We start from the raw sequence: 19584 nt of genomic DNA on the forward strand, positions 1-19584 counted from the left end.
CAACACAGTATTGGAAGTCTTAGCCTCAGCAATCAGACAACATAAAGAAATAAAGGCATCCAGATCGGCCATGAGGTCAAACTTCCACTTTTTGCAGATGACATGATACTCTATATGGAAAACCCAAAAGATTCCACCAAAAAACTGCTAGAACTGATTTTGAATTCAGCAAAGTTGCAGGACATAAAAACAATGCACAGAAATTGGTTGCATTCCTATACACCAACAATGAAACAACAGAGAGAGAAATAAAGGAATCGATCCCATTTACAACTGCATCAAAACCCATAAAATACCTAGGAATAAATCTAACCAAAGAGGTGAAAAATCTATACACTGAAAACTACAGAAAGCTTATGAAAGAAATTGAAGACACAAAGAAATGGAAAAAGATTCCATGCTCCTGGATAGGAAGAACAAAGATTGTTAAAATGTCAATACTACCCAAAGCAATCTATATATTCAATGCAATCCTTATAAAAATAACACCAGCATTCTTCACAGAGCTAGAATAAACAATCCTAAAATTTGTATGGAACCAGAAAAGACCCCAATAGCCAAAGCAATGCTGGAAAAAGAAAACCAAAGCAGGAGGAATCACAATTCCAGACTTCAAGCTGTATTACAAAGCTGTAACCATCAAGACAGTATGGTACTGGCACAAGAACAGACACTCAGATCAATGGAACAGAATAGAGAACCCAGAAATGGACCCACAAACATATGGCCAGCTAATCTTTGACAAAGCATATTTATCCAAGGGATACAGGTATGCTGTTTTGAAGGGGCACATGCTCCCCAATGTTTATAGCAGCATTATCAACAATAGCCAAAGTATGGAAAGAGCCCAAATGTCCATTGATGGATGAATGGATAAAGAAGATGTGGCATATATACACACACACACACACACATACACACACACACACACACACACACACACACACACAATGGAGTATTACCCAGCAATTAAAAAGAATGAAATCTTGCCATGAGCAGCTACATGGATGGAACTAGAGGGTATTATGCTAAGCGAAAGTAGTCAGTCAGAGAAAGACAAATATCATATGACTTCACTCATATGAGGACTTTAAGACACAGAACAGATGAACACAAGGGAAGGGAAGCAAAACTAATATAAAAGCAGGGAGGCGGACAAAACATAAGAGACTCTTAAATATGGAGAACAAACAGGGTTACTGAAGAGGGTGGGGGAGGGGGGATGGGCTAAATGGATAAGGGGCATTAAGGAATCTACCCCTGAAATCATCGTTACACTATATGCTAACTAACTTGGATGTAAAGTAAAAATAAATACATAAATAAATAAATTAAATTTTAAAAAAGATATATTAATAATTAGGGGAGCCTGGGTGGCTCCATCGGTTAAGTGTCAGACTTGATTTAGGCTCAGGTCATGATCTCATGGTTCACTGAGTTCGAGCCCTGCATTGGGCTCTGTGCTGACTTCTTGGGATTCTGTCTCTCCCTCTCTCTCTGCTCCTCCCCTGCTCAGGATCCCTCTCTCTCAAAATTAGTAAATGTTAAAAAATATATTTGTGTATATTAATAATTAATTTAAAAAATTCTTTTAAATGTGAAGCAGCACTCTACAACAGCTCTACAATAGGGGACATGGATAATAAAGACATTATAGAGTTTTTTAAGATTTTAGAGCAAAAGCAATATATTTACTACCCACTATTAAAGTAGTACATGGGGAAAAGATTCATTATATAAAAGGGTACTTAAATTACAAGGTGCTAGTTATCTTTAAGAGGGGTACTTTTTAAATAGTTACAATTATTTTAGGGCAGGGACTAAGTCTTCTAATATTTTCATTTTCGATCTATCTACACAGTATATAATCCATAAATAATAATTCTGCATGAATTGAACAGTAGTACCATTAAGCAGAGCCGATCAAAAAGAGTTTGTTCTAATCCATTTTCATGAGCTGCATCAGAACCCTGAATAGTAGGAGGAAGCTGTTTGGGATCTCCAACAAGAATCAGCTTTTCACACTCGAACCTAAAAACAGAATTCCAAAAATTAATCTAAGCAATAAGAGAAGGCATGCATTGACATCATTTGCTGCACTATTTTCCAACATGTATTCCCAGAGTTCTGGGAGCTAACAAGGCTTAATAATGCTAATAAATGTATTCAAAGGCTTTGAACTTACTCAGTAGAAAACCCCTTACAATTTTTTCCTACATAAAACGTACTAAATGTCCCCTTGCCTCTGCATGGAATTAGCATTTTGCACAACACATTTGAGAAACAATGACTTTTAAATTCTATAAACTTAGAGGCTTTCATAGAAAACATTTGGCTTAAACTCTTGCTTTAGAGATGAAATAAATTAGGTTCCTGGGGCTAAATGTCTTTTTAAATCGAGGTAGGATATCGTGGGAAAATGTCCAATTTTTTGTAGAAAAACTTGTATCTAAATCTCAACTCCATTATATTCTATGGACACAACAAGTTATTTAACTTCCCCAAGCTTCAGCACTCTTACCAGTAACCTGGATGTGCTACTACTTTGCATAACTGTTATCAGGACTTCGTGCAGTATATAATGTGTTTAGTATACAGCAGGTGCTTCATATAACAGGAAATATTTCTTGTTACTCATATTAGCATTATTGCTTCTATTGTTAAATAGATTAGCCCTATTACTCCTCTATCCTCTGTGCAGGACCTTACTGTTCCTCCATTCCTGGCTCCTGAGTGGGGTGACCAACTCATATTGGTTTGCTTAGGACTGTCCCAGTTTAACCTAAAATTCCCATGATGTGGGACCTCCCAAGTCCTGGGAAAATCATGACAGTAGGTACTCGTTCCCTCATTAACTGGGGATAGAACAAGGATTAGAACTCAGGCCTACTGAGTCCAAGTCTAGCACTCTTTCCACTGCCTTCAGGATCCCTCAGTTAGAGATGCTTTAAAAGCACAATGTTTCAATTAACTGATACAGCTTAGAAGATTTTATAGTCTTCTAAATTTTATTGGACAAAGTTTCATTTTCAACTTATTTTTCTGTACATAGTTTATATCCTTTCATAATATAAATTTTATTTTCAGAACTTAAACACTGGAACTTTATCAAAGTAAGCAACTGAAGAACATTCTTCAGTAGACTTAGGTTCTCAAAATAGGACTAAAGAAGAACCTCTAATTTAGGTGAGAAACCTGCAAGGTCCTAGTAAAATTCTAGCACTAGTGTTATCAAGGCTTTAAAAATTATGTGATCTATCATCAGGGAAATGTAAATCAAAACTACAAGGAGATATCACCTCACACCTGTTAGAGTGGCTAAAATCAACAACCAAAGAAACAACAGGTGTTGGCGAGGATGTGGAGAAAAAGGAACCCTTGTGCACTATTGGTGGGAATGCAAACTGGTACAGCCACCATGGAAAACACTGTAGGGGTTCCTCAAAAAGTTAAAAATAGAACAACCCTATGATCTAGCAATTGCACTACTAGGTATTTACCCAAAGGATACAAAAATACTAATTCAAAGGGATACATGCACTCTTATGTTTACAGCAGCATTATTTACCATAAGCAAGATATAATAGCAGCCCAAGTGTCCATCCACTGATGAATGGATAAAGAAGTGGTGTATACATACAATGAATATCATTCAGCCATAAAAAAGGAATGAAATCTGGCCATTTGCAATGACACAGATGGAGTGAGAGAGTATAATGCTAAGTGAAACAAATCAACCAAAAGACAAATACCATCTCATTTCACTCATATGTGGAATTTAAAAATAAACAAGAAAGGGAAAAAAATAAGAGAGAGATAAACCAAGAAACAAACTCTTAACTATGGAGAACAAACAGATGGTTGCAAGAGGGGAGGTGGGTGGGGAGAATGGGGTGAAATAGATGATGGGGATTAAGGAGGGCACTTATGATGAGCACAAGATGATGTACACAATTGATGAATCACTATATTGTATACCTGAAACTAATATAACATTGTATATTAACTCCCTGGAATTAAAATGAAAACTTTAAAAAGAATTATGTGATCCAAATGTCTCAACTGTGATCTAACAAAATTTTGGCACATTAACCCCTCTCAAGTTCCCCTCTGCATTCTTTTAAAAAGTCACTTTAGTACCTAAACTGTTAAAAATTTTCAAAAAGTTTGGTAAGAGTTTGAAGTGCAAAATTATTTGAAATATTATGATATCTGAGTGTGTTTTGGAAAGGAATTTTTTAGGTTACCTTGCAATGGGAAGGAGAGAGGCCGGTTCAGTTATTTGACTACACTCATCCAGCACAACTACAGGAAATTTAAGATCATTCATGCATGGGAATGGGCAGGCTGCACAGGTAACTCCAACTACCCGCACCTTTATTACAATAAGAATATTATTAATTAACAAATTTTTAAAAATAAGACAATGTATTTACCAAAGAACTTGTAGGCTAAAATCAGAAACGAGCTGTCCTAATTTAATTACTGGAAATCAGAAATCATAGGTCACTTTATTTCCCACATTTTTGTCATTCCCACAGAGTGAATGGAAATCACAGCATAGAGGCTACTTAAGCCACAAGCCCCTTAATAAGAACAGATAAAAGACACATTTTGATATTCACAAGGGAGGTATTACAGTGTCAGGATTTAAAACGTTAAGGATGATATGCATATTTTATCCTTCTAGATGAAGCTAAATAAACACCACATGTGTTATCATCAACACAGGCCAAGGTGCTCCACGAAGAGCACTGAACACACTAATGAACTGCACTCTAGGATTTTAACTTACTTAAGAAAGTAAAGATGGCTACCTCTAAATAACAGTAAATTAGTGTCCTTGTGGCCTGTAAGTATATTTGAATCTTATAAGAGAATACCATTATTCTCAAGGCAAAAAGCCTGATGTAAAAAAAAAAAAAAAAAAAAAAAAGCTCATATTTAATCTCTGCAACTAAATATAAACAAGAGGAAAATGACTGAATTTTCTAATTACATGTGGCCATTGTACTACTGGTCTAATAGCTACACACACACACACACACACACGTGTATAGATACACATACACACAAGCATATATACATTTTTTTCCTCTCTTAACAATCTGAAGTATAATTCTACTTCTTGGTAGCAAGGGCAGTCCACACAAACCAACCAAAATTTTGTCAACAAATGTGATTGACAAAAATATGCTTTACAAATTAAACACTGCCTCCATAGGCCCTGTGAAACAAGAAATATTATAAACTCCTTATTTTCTTTAATAATAGATAACATTTATCACATACAATAACCCTTCGTCAGTTAGGTTTTCCTCTTGTTAAAAACAAAACCAAAAATCCCAAGGCCCCATTTATATTAGAAACTCCACAGTTTTTAAATATTCAGCTCTTGCAAAAGGATCCAGCAGGGGACACCACACTGTAGCACTATACATTCTCATGGTACCACTCTCAAATGGCATTCCTCATTTAATTTCTGGGAACTGTATCTGATAAGACAACCTTAGAATGAGAACCCTGAAGTTGTGAACCAGGAAGCAGTTTTTTTAGTTAAATAAATATCAAATACAAAAACCTAAATAACTAAGTTTTCTTTAAAATATCATATTATTATTGAGGAGGGCACTCGTTGGGATGAGCACTGGGGGTTGTATGTCAGCGATGAACCATGGGAATCTACCCCAAAAACCAAGAGCACACTTCACATGCTGTATGTTAGCCAATTTGACAATAAATTATATTGAAAAATAAAATAAAATACTGTATTATTTATATATTTTAATTTGTCCTTGTATTGCTGAGGTTCTAACCACAGAAGAGATTTTTATTATTGATCTAGGAAATAGTTAACCACGAAGCATTTTTTAAAATTAATTTTATTGTAAAGACATGCCACTTTAGAAATGTGTTAGCTCTGACCTTGGAAATTTGCTAAATAAACTTTAAGAAAAATGTTTCCTTTAAAAGAGTTCTCATTTGTGAACAGATATTACCAGTGAGCAACAGATTATGCTATCTGGGCTTTCGCTTAGAAAATTATCAAAGAAGTCGTTAACAATTATTCTTACATGTCAATATTATGTTGAATAAGTGACTAAAATGGTAAATAATTTACATAAATGACTAATGTGCATTGATTGAACACAGTCAAACTAAGCCCTTCTGGATTAAGTAGAGAAGGAAGTAGAGTTTGACTCTATAATTCAAAATACTTGAAAGCTCGTCTGAAGCCTTCTGAGGACTTCTGTAAGCAAAACTTGTTGCAGATTGGTTATCATTTCCAATTCCCTCCTCCCTCCTTGTGAGAGTATTACACAACCGCACCCTTTGCCATGTGGCTTTCCAGCGCTTCCCACCAGAGAAATAGGTGGAGTGTATTTCCCTGTCCCACTACTGCTGGGCTTGGCCATCTGACCTGTTAAAGCAAATGGAGTATTAGCAGACATAATATGAACAAACGCTTTAAATGTATTTGTGTGATCCTGCCCACCTTTTTGTGCTTCTGCCATCCGTCAGGAGAAGGCCATCATGCCATAGGCAACTGTTCTCAGAATGAGAGACCTGAACCACAGCCTCAAGCTGGGCCGTGCCAAATGACCTCTACAGTCATGAGTCTGTTGTCTTAAAGTACTGAGATTTTGTTTGTTTAGCAGCATTTTTTGGAAAGAGCTAAGCAATACCAGGACCCAAGCATGTTGATTTTTCCAAATTTCTTTTTATATAATTTTTTTAAGTTTATTTATTTTGAGAAGGGGTGGGGGAGGGAGAAGGAGAGAAAGAGAATCCCAAGCAGGCTCCACACTGTCAGTGCAGAGACCGATGCGGGGTTTGAACTCATGAACCGTGAGATCATGACCTGAGCTGAAACCAAGAGTCAGCCGCTCAACTGACTGAGCCGCCCAGGTGCCCTGATTTTTCCAAATCTCTTGCAGAAAGTGACCAATGTCCACATGGTCCAAAAAGCCAACAACCCCCTTTTCCTCCATTCCTCTTTCTTTTCTGCATGCTCTCCTTTCATTGGTGGGAGATACTCATTGGTTTCTTTCTCATCAGCTGCCAGCTGAAGGAAGCTGCTCTGGATGAGAAGTTGATAAAAGGGATGATGCTACCTGTTACAGGTTAGGATCCTATGTGTGCAGTCTTGGCTTCCAATATCTAGAAGCAAGTATCTGAGACTCCTAGATTCTCAGATGGAGACAGACCCTGAAAGGCTTGGCTTTCTAGGGAAAGCATTAAAGACAAATTTCACTTGATATTTTGCCCAGGTCAGACCTTCTCTCCAATTTCACCTAGAAAAAAATCAAGTTTCACTTAACTTGCCAAGAAAACTATCTTCTGTTTCCTCTTTAAGGGGAGGTTTTTCTCAATAATAAATAATTATTATAAATAATATACTTATATATAACTTATATAAAAATTATAAAATAATGCATTAATAATAAAAACCTTTTCTCTTTCCTCTTTAAGCTTATAAAAAGATATACAAATAGGGGCACCTGGGTGGCTAGGTTGGTTGAGTCTGACTCTTGATTTCGGCTCAGGTCATGATCTTACAGTTTCATACGTTCAAATCCTGCGTTGGGCTCGGTGCTGACAGTGCGGGGCCTGTTTGGGATCCTCTCTCTCCCCATCTCTCTCTGCCCCTCCCCTACATGTGCTCTTTCTGTCTCAAAATTATAAATAAATAATGAATAAATATTTTAAATACACACACGCAAATACAGAAAAGGAGAAAAGATAACTCAGTCATGGTAAGCTGGATCTGTTCACAAATTTGAAGAATGTTTTCCGATAGGATAAAACACACACCAAATGGACATACACACACCTTATTTGAATCTAAACTATCACAGTCATTTGTTTTATTTAAAGGAAATATTCTCCGTCAACAAGAAAAAGAAATCTGAATAGTACGTATAGATGAAGAAACAAACTTACCTGCTTCAGCAGGGTTTTATTGGTCCCCAATTTATGCTGCTCAATACTTTTTCTGACATAGATCTTTTCCAGAGGAGTCAAGTCTTCTTTCATTAGTGCATTCAGTTCTTTTAGTTGCTCATTTTCATTTTCTGAGCTAGCATGCAAACTAAAAAAAGTATTACATAAAACAATATCCCTCTTTGTCCCATTTTCACATTATAAAAATATAAAATACAGATTTTCTAAGTTAAAAAAGATAAAAAAGAAAAAAAAAGATAAATCTTTTTCCATTCTTCTTCAAAAACCAAATTTAAGGTAAGAGTTATATAAAATTATTATACTTCTTGGGGCGCCTGCGTGGCTCAGTCAGTTGAGCAACAGACTCTGGGTTTCGGCTCAGGTCATGATTTCAAAGTGTTGGGATCAAGTCCCAGTGCTGGGCTCCACATTGAGTGTGGAGTCTGCTTGGGATTTTCTTTATCCCAATCTCTCTCTGCCCCTCCCCCGCTTGTGTGTACGTGGGTGCACTCTCTCTCAAAAATAAATAAATAAACTGAAAAAAAATATTGTACTTCTCTGAGCACTCTGTGACTTCTGGAATTCAGTGTTCTCACCTATAAGGTAAAATTGGTTTGGCAATCTTCCTAACACTCCCAACTCTGACGAACTTTTCAAATCCAAGACTGAGAAGCCTTTAAAGAAAACAAAGTAAAATAGATTCCGATTATTTAGAAGAATATAAAGCAAAGTTTCATATAATATTTATGTTACTAAAATTAATTTTGTGTAATAGTGTATCTTATAGTTATAGAAGTCAATCTGAAATGTCCAAACTCAGAGTAAATGCAATGTAGCTAAAAGTCTTTTTTATATAAGGCGTTTTATAGAGAATTTTTAAATTCAACTGAGGGTTCATTAAATGTTTATAAAATATTGATGTTAGTATTTATCACATATAAAATTGTCTCTAACAACATAATAATATGGAAAACAATAGCTACCATATACTTAGCATCAGGATTTATTAGGAATAAATACTTTATCTTTACATACATTATCTCATTTAATATTCATTACAGTTCTGCACGACAGTATCTCATCTTAGAGATGAGGACTCCAAAAAAAAAGTGAGGTATTTTGCTGAGGCCACATAGCTAAAAAGTGGAGTCAGCCATGATTCAACCTAGGCAAGTCTGTCTACCTCTAAAGGCTATGATCATTTGTATATATACATCACTCCCTTTCTGAAGGACAATTTTGCAAAATATATTAGGGAGCTTAAAAATGTTTGTATCTTGGGGCGCCTGGGTGGTTCAGTCAGTTAAGCCTCTGACTCTTGATTGTGGCTCAAGTTATGATCTCACAGCTTACAGGTTCAAGCCCCACGTCAGTCTCTGCACTGCCAGAGTGGAGCTTGCTTGGGATTCTCTCTCTCTACCTCTCTCTCTCTCTCAAAACAAATACATAAACTTATAATAAACAAACAAACATAAAAAAATTTTTTTAATGTTTATATCTTGGGGCATCTGGCTGGCTCAGTTGGTAAGAATGCAACTCTTTATCTCGGGGTTGAGAGTTTAAGCTAACATTGGGCACGTTGGCCACAGAGCTTACTTAGTAAGAAAAAAAGGTTGATATCTTTTATTCTAGACCTGGGACTGTTTCCTAAGGAAAGAATCAGAAATGGAGATAAGGATTTATATTTAAGGATTTTGTCACAATATTATTTATAATGGCAAAAATATGGAAAAAATTAACGGATCAAAAATTGGTTAATTAGGGGCACGTGGCTGGCTCAAGTGGAGGAGTGTGCAACTCTAGATCTCAGAGTCATGAGTTTGAGCCCCACGTTGGGAGTTTGAGCTCCACGTTGGTTGTAGAGATTACTTAAATAAATAAAACCTGTAAAAAAAAATAAAATAAAATATTAGACACTTCAATACACTAGTCATACCTACCCAAGAAGTACTCTGTCCACAGCTACATTAGTGGAAGAAGAAATGAGAAGTTTCCATGGTCTTGCATTTCCAACTGTAGGAACTTCACTCTTTTCAAATAGCTGTACAAAAAACAAAATCACCACTGACAGCAAATAACTCTTTCCTGCTCCAAAAACACCTAATTATTTTGAAGGAAGGGGAAATAGAATAAAGGCAATGTCATAAATAAATTTTTGAAAGTATAAGAAATATTTCATCCATCTGCTTCCCTCTCCCTTTCATTTAATTAATTTATTCAAAAAACATTCACTGAGTGACTACTATGTGCTTTGCACAAGGGATAAATAGATAACCAGAGGCCTCCACATTTAATGAATCTATGCAGGAAAACAAAGTGAAGGAACAATGATAAAATAATATGATAAGCAACACTGTTATTGTATCAAAGAAAGAACATTCCTCTCTGCTTTGGTAAAGATGGGAATGCTTCCTAAAAATAAGTAGCAGAACTAAGTCTTCCAGCATAATATATCCAGACTGCTTAAAGAAAGGGTCATTCCAGGCAAAGGCATGGCAAAGTATGCAGATGTTAACTATTTCTATACAGCCTATAGCAAAATAGGTAAGAGACAAGGCCGACAAAGTAGGCAAGAGGATAAATCACGAGAATTCTGCTTGGTGTGGCTAAAAAGTTTAAATTTTGTCTTGCAGACCAGGGAAAGTCACTGAAGGATTTTAAGCAATAGAATTGACTTAGGCAGACTGTATTTTGTAAAAACTACTTGAGTGAAAATATTAAGAAAGATAAAACTAAAGGTGGAGCAATTAGAAAGGGGTGTGAGATAACCATAACAATAACACATGCTAACTTTCCTCAGTGCCTCCCACATGTCAGACACTGTTCTACGCCCTTTACCAGCGTTCACTCATATGGTCCTACAACCCTAAGAGAAAGATGCTGTTATCAACTTATGTTACAGAGTAGGAAATTAAAGCTGAGATAAGTAACCTGCTAAGGTCATGCAGCTAACACATGAGAGCACCAGGATACAAATCCAGGATTCCAGCTCCAGAGCCTACCTTTTCACCACCAGGCTATATAGGAGGTACAGTGAAGGCTTGGATGGAGGGGACCCAAGTAACCTGGAGAGGAGAAAACTTATAGGAAAGAAAGGTAGAAACCAGAAGTGAAACATCTCAGTGACTAATCTGATGGGGGGAGATAAACAGAGAGGAGGAGGAAGATTAAGAGAGTCACTTCATCTAAGGAGAAAGAATAATCGAGGATGAGTCCCAGGTATCTAGCTTGGTCAACAGGGTGAATGTGATATAAATCCTCAAAATAGCACAAAATAGCTTTGGAGTGGATGTTTGAGGAAATGAGCTAAAAAGGTGACAGAATCCAGATAGAATTATTAGCTCTGAAGAGGGGGAAGTAAAGCTCCTTTACTGGGACAGAACCAAGAAAGGTAAAAATAGGTTCAAACTTAGGTAAAATGGGGGAGAGCAGGCTATTGAGAGGAATTTCTGTTATAAACTCTGTTTCCTGTTTTAAAGGCAGAATCAATTTTAGAGGGAGTAGGGCAAGGGCCAGGAGAGATTAAAGATTTGGAATAGCTGCTGGGGGAGGATGAAAGTGTGAGCTCACTAGGAATTAACAAAAGGCTTTGCTGCTCAGGCTTGAAGTTCACTCTGATAGTGCAACACGTAGATATCTAGATCAAGTCTGGATACTGTGAATAATGAGTATATAATGCTACTCATTCATTAGATACACTGCCTATTCTCCCTTTCAGGATGGTTAGTTCTGCTCTCATCTAATAGTTTACTAAAGTAGGTTCAGACTCAAAATAATCTATGTAGAGTCATTCTAGAATCTTCTGTGATTAGGAAATTACAAGCAGACAGAGTTACAAAAGTGCATATAACCGTATATTTATTAGAACTGCTTTCTTTCTTGCTTCTTACCATGTATGATCGTGATAGGGAGGGTATGTGTTTGCAGTTCCTTCACTTCAGCATTTTCGTGCGATGCCATCATTTGAGCTATCTGAATTAAGGCTGTAGCTTGATCCTCATTTAACTTGTGTGCCTGAATTAATTGACTAGCTAACTGCAATGTTGCTTCTAGGCTGAGAAGTTCAAATTTTGTATTGATACTTGAGAAGGCTGGTGGGATAAATTTTCTCTTACTGACTCTCTTGTTGCTAACTACAGTTGACGAAGACCTAGTAAAAAGGCAGCAAAAAAAAAAAAAATCAAAGGAAAATGAGGGGTTTTTGAAATAGTGAGTAAACACTATTAATAATAGTGAGTAAAACCTATTAATAAAATAATTCATAAGCATCATAGAGAACATTTTTTTAAGGGCACAAATGGATATATATACCCCATTTTGAAGGAGGGTAGAGGAGAAGAAAACTAACATTTTAATGCTATTTTGAGTACCAACTATGTGCCAGCACTATGCTAAGCATTTTACATATTATTTGATGTGATCTTAAAAACAACACTAAGAAGTAGTTAATTAGCCCAAATAAGAGACAGAAATATTAAATTTTTTTCCCAAAAAGCACACAGATAATAAGTGGTGTACTGACTTTAAAGCCCATGTTCCATTATACAAGGCTGTCTTAGGTAATTAATACAGCCTCTATTTCAGTAAAACTATAATAAATAAACTGGTTTTATTTCTATTTTTATAAAGGATCAATTCATTTCAAAGATTAAATAACAAAGATAGATAATAACATAATGGGATCATAAGGATTTTTATTTTTTACCTAGAACTTCATTATACTGAGAGAAAGGAAACACCACAAGACAGATAACATTCCAAATCAGAAACTAGACTTTTTCTACCATTGTAGTGAATTTAATAGAATATCACTTCCAATATTTTAAAAGCGGGTATTTTAAAACTCGAGAAATTAAGTTTATGTCAAGAATAAAGCGAGTACAGGGCGCTTGGGTGGCTCAGTCGGTTAAATGTCCAACCCTTGATTTTGGCTCAGGACATGATCTCACAGTTCATGAGATCCAGCCCCACGCAGGGCTCTGCGCTGACAGCATGGAGTCTGCTTGGGATTCTCTCTCTCTCTCTCTCTCTCTCTCTCTCTCTCTGTTTCTGCCCCTCCCTTGCCCGTGCATGCACGCTCCCTCTCCCTCAAAATAAACATAAAAAAAAATAGTATCAATGTACATACTGAATTCAACCTATAAAAAGGATTCTTTTTTATTTTAGTTTAGTTTATCTTTTTAATTTACATCCAAGTTAGTGAGCATATAGTAAAATAATGATTTCAGGAGTAGAATCCAGTGATTCATTATCTACATATAACACCCAGTGCTCATCCCAACAAGTGCCCTCTTCAATGCCTCTTGCCCATTTAGTCTATCCCCCGACCCAACACCCTGCCAGCAACCCTTAGCTTGTTCTCTGTATTTAAAAGAAAAAATTTTTTTTAATGTTTATTCACTTTTGGGAGACAGAGGATGAGCGGCAGAGGGGCAGTTAGAGAGGGAGACACAGAATCCCAACCAGGCTCCAGGCTCTGAGCTGTCAGCACAGAACCTGACACGGGACTTGAACTTTCGAGCTGTGATATCATGACCTAAGATGAAGTTGGACGCTTAACCAACTGAGCCACCCAGGTGCCCCTGTTCTCTGTATTTAAGAGTCTCTTATGTTTTGCCCCCTTCCCTGTTTTTATATTATTTTTGCTTCCCTTCCCTTATGTTCATCTGTTTTGGATCTTAAATTCCACTTTTGAGTGAAGTCATACAGTATTTGTCTTTCTCTAATTTCACTTAGCATAATACCTTCTAGTTCCACCCACGCTGCAAATGACAAGATTCTGTTCTTTTTCATTGCCAAGTAATACTCCAGTGTGTGTGTGTGTGTGTGTGTGTGTGTGTGTGTGTGTGTGTGTATACACACATACCACATCTTCTTTATCCATTCGTCAGTTGATGGACATTTGGGCTCTTTCCATATTTTGGCTACTGTCAATACAGCTGCTATAAACACTGGGGTGCATGTGCCCCTTTGAAACAGCACTCCTGTATCCTATGGATAAACACCTTGTAGGGCAATTGCTGGGTCATAGAGTAGTTCTAATTTTAATTTTTTGTGGAACCTCCATACTGTTTTCTAAAGTGGCTGCACCAGTTTGCATTCCCACTAAAAGAATTCTTTTACATGTTAAATAATTTGTGGCATAAAAACAGAAATGAATAAAAAATCAACACTCAGAATCTCCCTAAAATATCATTCCTTGAAGAAGGCAAAAATTTACACTAACATCCTTTTAACTACTGACAGACAGTAACCTCATGGTCTCTGAAAGATAATTAAAATATTTTTGGCAAAAATGTATGTAATGTACTTTGAACGCATTTTCATATTCACAGTTAGTCACCATTTTTGAACACCAATGACCGCTGGTAAATAATCACTTACATTGTTAACAGGTACGGTGTTAGAGGTAGAGTAGCTGGGTTAAAGTAGTCCTGAATGTTTTTCAAAGTGGTCAGCTCTGTGCTAGCATTACAAACCAACAATGCATGGACCACTACTGTAGAGAGAACGCAGAAACTGAACATTTAATGAAAATAAAATGGATCATAAAGGAACTATTTAAAACGTTTGATACAACTCAGAGCTCAGCTACAGCATTAATCACATGACATAAAATAAACCCTTAAGTACATGGGGAGGTACTTCTACCCATTAAACTACTATACCATCTACTTATTCATACTTTTTCTACAGGTATCCATAAATTGCATAACTTAAATCAAACTCGGACTTCTATATATCACCTAATAAGCAATAACTACTGTTTTGAGTTAGTGCATGGTGACCCTCCTTGACAGTTCCAACTAATCAGCATACCACCTTGTGCTGTATAGTATTTGTGTAACTTTGGAACATTTTCTTTCATTCTTCAACTATTATAGAAATATATGGAAAGCAGAAAGTTAGAATGCTGATACTGCTGGGGAAACAACGGTAGCAAATATTAAAATACACATATGGGGGGCGCCTGGTGGCCCAGTCAGTTAAGCATCTGACTTTGGCTCAGGTCATGATCTCACAGCTTGTGGGTTCAAACCCCACGTCAGGTTCTGTGCCGACAGCTCAGAGCCTGGAGTCTGCTTCAGATTCTGTGTCTCCCTCTCTCTCTCTCTGCCCCTCCCCCACTCGCACGCATGCGTGTGCGCGTGCTTTCTCTCTCTCAAAAAATAAATAAAAATTTAAAAAATACACATATGAAAGTGACAAATTAAGTAACAAATGTTAATTAGGCAGGCTCTTTAAATTTTTTTTTTTTTAACGTTTTATTTTATTTTTGAGACAGGGAGAGACAGAGCATGAACAGGGGAGGGTCAGAGAGAGGGAGACACAGAATCTGAAACAGGCTCCAGGCTCTGAGTGGTCAGCACAGAGCCCGACGCGGGGCTCAAACTCACGGACCGCGAGATCATGACCTGAGCAGAAGTCGGCCGCTTAACCGACTGAGCCACCCAGGCGCCCCTAGGCAGGCTCTTAATGGACTCAAGCTAGTTGACTAGATTTATTTTGTTCTTGAAGAAAAAATTCAAAAGTTAGAAATGTATATGAAGTACTTAAATGAATCATTAAATGTTGTCTTTAATTAGTTATAGACCAAATTCGACCATCAGGAATTATTTCAGAGATCAAGATGTATAGAGATATCTACAGATTCTTAGAACTGAATAGGGATTCAGCCTACTAAAATTTCCTTTATTAAAATAGTAATAAGGCTGGTAGCCTAGTAGCTTATTGAAAATTTCTCAAGACAGATGATAAAATACCCTCAAAATAAAAATCATACCCTCCTCTTCAGTTGCCTACAAAATCTCTAAAGACCTTCTCAATATAAAATAAACGATTTATTTACTAAATGTACCCTATTAGAATAATAAACCAAAAGAAATCAAAAACCAAGAGAATCAAAACTTGCTGTAAGAAATTATTTGAGAAAATACTTATTTATATGTTTAATGTTTATATTTTTAAAAATCAGGTATATTCTGTATAAAGATCAACTTTAACAAATTAAGTGAGGATTCAAAATTTTATATTGTTATCCCTCTGAGACTTGAACTGCACAAATATTTATATATTCGACTTTTATACACATTTTTCAGGAACACATTATACACAATAATAGGAAGTAGAGGTGGATGCTTTTCGTTGGCTTTAATCAAATAACCCCAAACAAAGTTAGCATCCTTGCTCACAATGCATCTTATGTCTATCATTCTTCTTTTAATATAAATTAATATAAGTATGGCAATACTTACTGTTAGTGGGCCAGTTAGAGGGGAAATAACCTTGCAAAGGTAGTAGCTCCACCTCATTGGTAGATGATGGTCCAAAGAAAGCACTACATGCAATAAAAGTATCCAATTCAAAGTCTAGGGTTTTTGAAACCACCCAAAGATCATCTGAGAAGACAAACAATTTTTAAAGAACTTAGAACTATGCTCAATTTAAAATTACTTTGGACTTCTTACATGTTTAGTCCTATGTTATTTCTCAAAAAAACAAAATTGAAGCACACCTGGGTGGTGGTCAGTTAAGCGTCTGACTCTTGATCTTGGCTCAGTTCGTGAGATCGAGCCCCAGGTTCATGAGAATGTGCCCCATGACGGGCTCTGCACTGACAGCTCAAAGCCTGCTTGGGATTCCCTTCCTCCCTCTCTCTCTGCCCCTCCCCTGCTCACGCTCTTGCTCTCTCTCTTTCTCAAAATAAATAAACATTTTTAAAAAGACAACTTTATAACTGTATTAGACTTTCCCAAGGTAGAACATTAGTCTGAAAAGAGGCTCTGCCATATAATGGTTTTCATGCTCAAATAAAGTTGGCAATCTGTGGATAGAATACAAGTTCTCTTAATGGATTGTCCTTAACTGATGCTGTAGATTAATTAATGTTCTTCTTTCTTTCTGTATAACACGCCATCTCCATGGCATATTGAGCACTCACAGCTAGTAGGCTATTTTCCACAATACCTGTACACCATTTCTACCACCAGTTGAGTTTACACTTATAAAGAGTCAATTGTATTTGTTCTAAAACTTATTTATACAGCTGGATTAGTTATAATTATATATTATATATAATTATTTGAGTATGAAGAAAAATAATTGTTTTAAGAAAACTAAAGTAATAATTTAGAAAGAATTCATTACAATTTGCTTTAAGAAAACCACAAAACACAAAAACACTGCTGTTGACTCAAGCATAGGTGAAGTAAATATAAAAGATTAGAAAAGAAATTGAAAACATTTAAATCATTCTCTACTTAGATCGCTTCACAAGTTCCTGCTCCGTGTTTAAGAATTCAGAATGGTAAATCTCTGAGTGGTATATTTGTGGGTATAGTTAATACAAGATACAAAAGATCTCCAACCAAAAACCCCATATTCCAAGCAAAAACCTTGATTCTTCATCAAAAGATCATTAAATTATCTCATATATTTTAAGTTAAAATGTTTAAGGTTCATATGCATTATTTATTATAATCCCTGACCTTAACCAACTAAGAAAATTAACTGACAAACCACAAGTCTCAACTGCATCAGAAAAGATAGTGTACTGGGCTACATCCCCATCTTGGAAAGTCCAATGCATTACCAGCATGTTTAAGATTCTGAAAAATCTTAGATTAAGGTTATTTGTTTAACATAGTATTCTCCAAATTTATTTAGCCACAGAACCACCTGCCCCCTTTTTTTTTTACACTGACTTTTATCATACCTCATAAAACTACTGTTTTAGAAAATATGTTTAGGAAACTATTTTTTAAAAAGTTCATTTATATTTTACATCTAATTTTTTGAAAACTACTTGCCAACTTATGTAATATATATTTAAACAATTTTCCCTGGGCACCAGGGTAAGATAAATAGATCAGAATCATGTATCTATGGGAATTTTTTTTTTTTTTTAATAAAACGCAATAGCCTAGGGCAGCCTGGCTAGCTCAGTTGATGGAGCATGCGACTCTTAATTTCAGAGTTGTAAACCTGAGCCCATGTTGGGTGCTGAAACTACTTTAAAAAAATAAAATCTTCCAAAAATAAAAATAAAAAACAACCCCCACACAATAACCTATTATTATGTTCTGGGTCAATAGATATTTTAAATGTCAAGTAGGTATTATTATTATCACCATTTTATTGAGGAAGGAAGACTGGCCCAAAGAAGTTAAACTATCCATAGACACAAGGCCAGTAAATAGCAGATCTGGGACTGAACCCAACTCCCTGACCTCATTGGAGCTGACCAGACTGTGGTCAGCCTTCACTCATATGCATTGTCCAGAAAGAACAGCTGATACCACGAGGGGAAAATTAGTTCACGGGCCAAAATAATGAGACATTTAAGGAGACAAAGACTTCAAAAGAAAAACATACTGGATTACAGAGTCCTACAGAAAAAGAAATACCAGAACAGATGGACCAGTCATTTAAATTTAGCCTGGTAAAGAGATTTTTTACAAGAAGGAAGAGAAGACAGTTGCAATGCAAAATAAGAACCAGAAAATAATGAAAGGTAATGAACAAAAATATCAGGTTGAAAAAATATGGTAGTTGAAATAAAGCTATAATTGATGTGTTAAATCATAGAAAGGCTACATTTGAGGAATAACTAAGCAATTTAGAAGACCATATTAAGGATATTTCCTAGAAGGAAGAGAAGACAAAAGCCTAGACAATATAAAAGAAATGTTGAGTCAGAGGTGCTAACATTGGAATAATAAAAGTCTTAGAGAAATAAAAGTAAAATGAAGATTATTCGAAGATAAAGGAGATCAATTTCCCAGAATTAAAAAAAAAAAAAAAGATAAAGGACTTCAGTATTTTTTTTAAAAAAACACCTTATGGAAGTATGAATGACATACAAAAAGCTGTACCTATTTAATGCATATACTGGATGAGTTTGGAAATAGACGACTTAATAGATTTAAAAGGCCCACAGTGTGCCCAAGAGGAGAAAAAGGAAAAACCACATTTAGACACATTACAAGGAAATATAAGACTATAATAGTCAGAGAGAAAATTCTAAAGCTTCCAGTTAGAAAGAGCAAATAACATACAAAGGAATAAGAATTGGAATGCCAACAGATTTTTCAACAGCAAGAAGATAACCAAGTATATTAATATTTTCTTAAAACATATAAAATTGCTGCTTCTGGGGGTCAAAAGTATTAAGTGAAAAGAACTTATAACCTAGAATTTTATATGCAGCAAACTATCATTCAAATATGAATGTATAACAAAAACATTCTCAAGCATTCAAGGCTTAGAAGGTTTACCATACAACGACCTACATTCAAAACAGTTTTTGATGAAATACATTAATAAGAGAGAAAAATTTAGGAGATGCTAAAAGAGATACATGAAACAAATGTAATTAAATTACCCTGGACAAGTCTGAGTCATCTTTTAAAAAGTACTTACATTCAAAGAAGATAGAAAATAAATCCATACTAACCTAAAATTTATAGGTTTGGATTAGTGCTATTCAAAGTAGCCTGTCTTAAATAGTTCTGTTATAGGTCTGCAACATAAAGTCTGTGCTAGAATGCAATTTAACAAATCGACATAATGCTTCCTTCATTCAGAAAGTCTTGCTACAAACAAAACAAAGCAAAACCCAACTAAACTAGTCTGCTTATT

General features: G+C 35.8%; 1 protein-coding gene across 6 annotated transcripts in view; it reads right to left on the reverse strand.

Annotated features, from left to right (window-relative positions):
- Positions 1–19584, reverse strand: part of ZGRF1 (zinc finger GRF-type containing 1) — a 90666-nt gene that overhangs the window by 10630 nt on the left and 60452 nt on the right. For all 6 annotated transcript variants that reach the window (XM_060654395.2, XM_060654397.3, XM_060654396.3 and 3 more), the window contains 8 exons: positions 16200–16343; positions 14329–14443; positions 11835–12094; positions 9885–10044; positions 8541–8618; positions 7945–8092; positions 4248–4375; positions 1908–2031 (listed from right to left, as the gene is read on the reverse strand). In XM_060654395.2, coding sequence (XP_060510378.1) covers positions 1908–2031; positions 4248–4375; positions 7945–8092; positions 8541–8618; positions 9885–10044; positions 11835–12094; positions 14329–14443; positions 16200–16343 — 1157 coding nt within the window. The remainder of the gene's footprint in view (positions 1–1907; positions 2032–4247; positions 4376–7944; positions 8093–8540; positions 8619–9884; positions 10045–11834; positions 12095–14328; positions 14444–16199; positions 16344–19584) is intronic.

Source organism: Panthera onca, chromosome B1 (assembly GCF_046562875.1).
Source record: "Panthera onca isolate mPanOnc1 chromosome B1, mPanOnc1 haplotype 2, whole genome shotgun sequence".
In the NCBI taxonomy this organism is placed as follows: Eukaryota; Metazoa; Chordata; class Mammalia; order Carnivora; family Felidae; genus Panthera; species Panthera onca.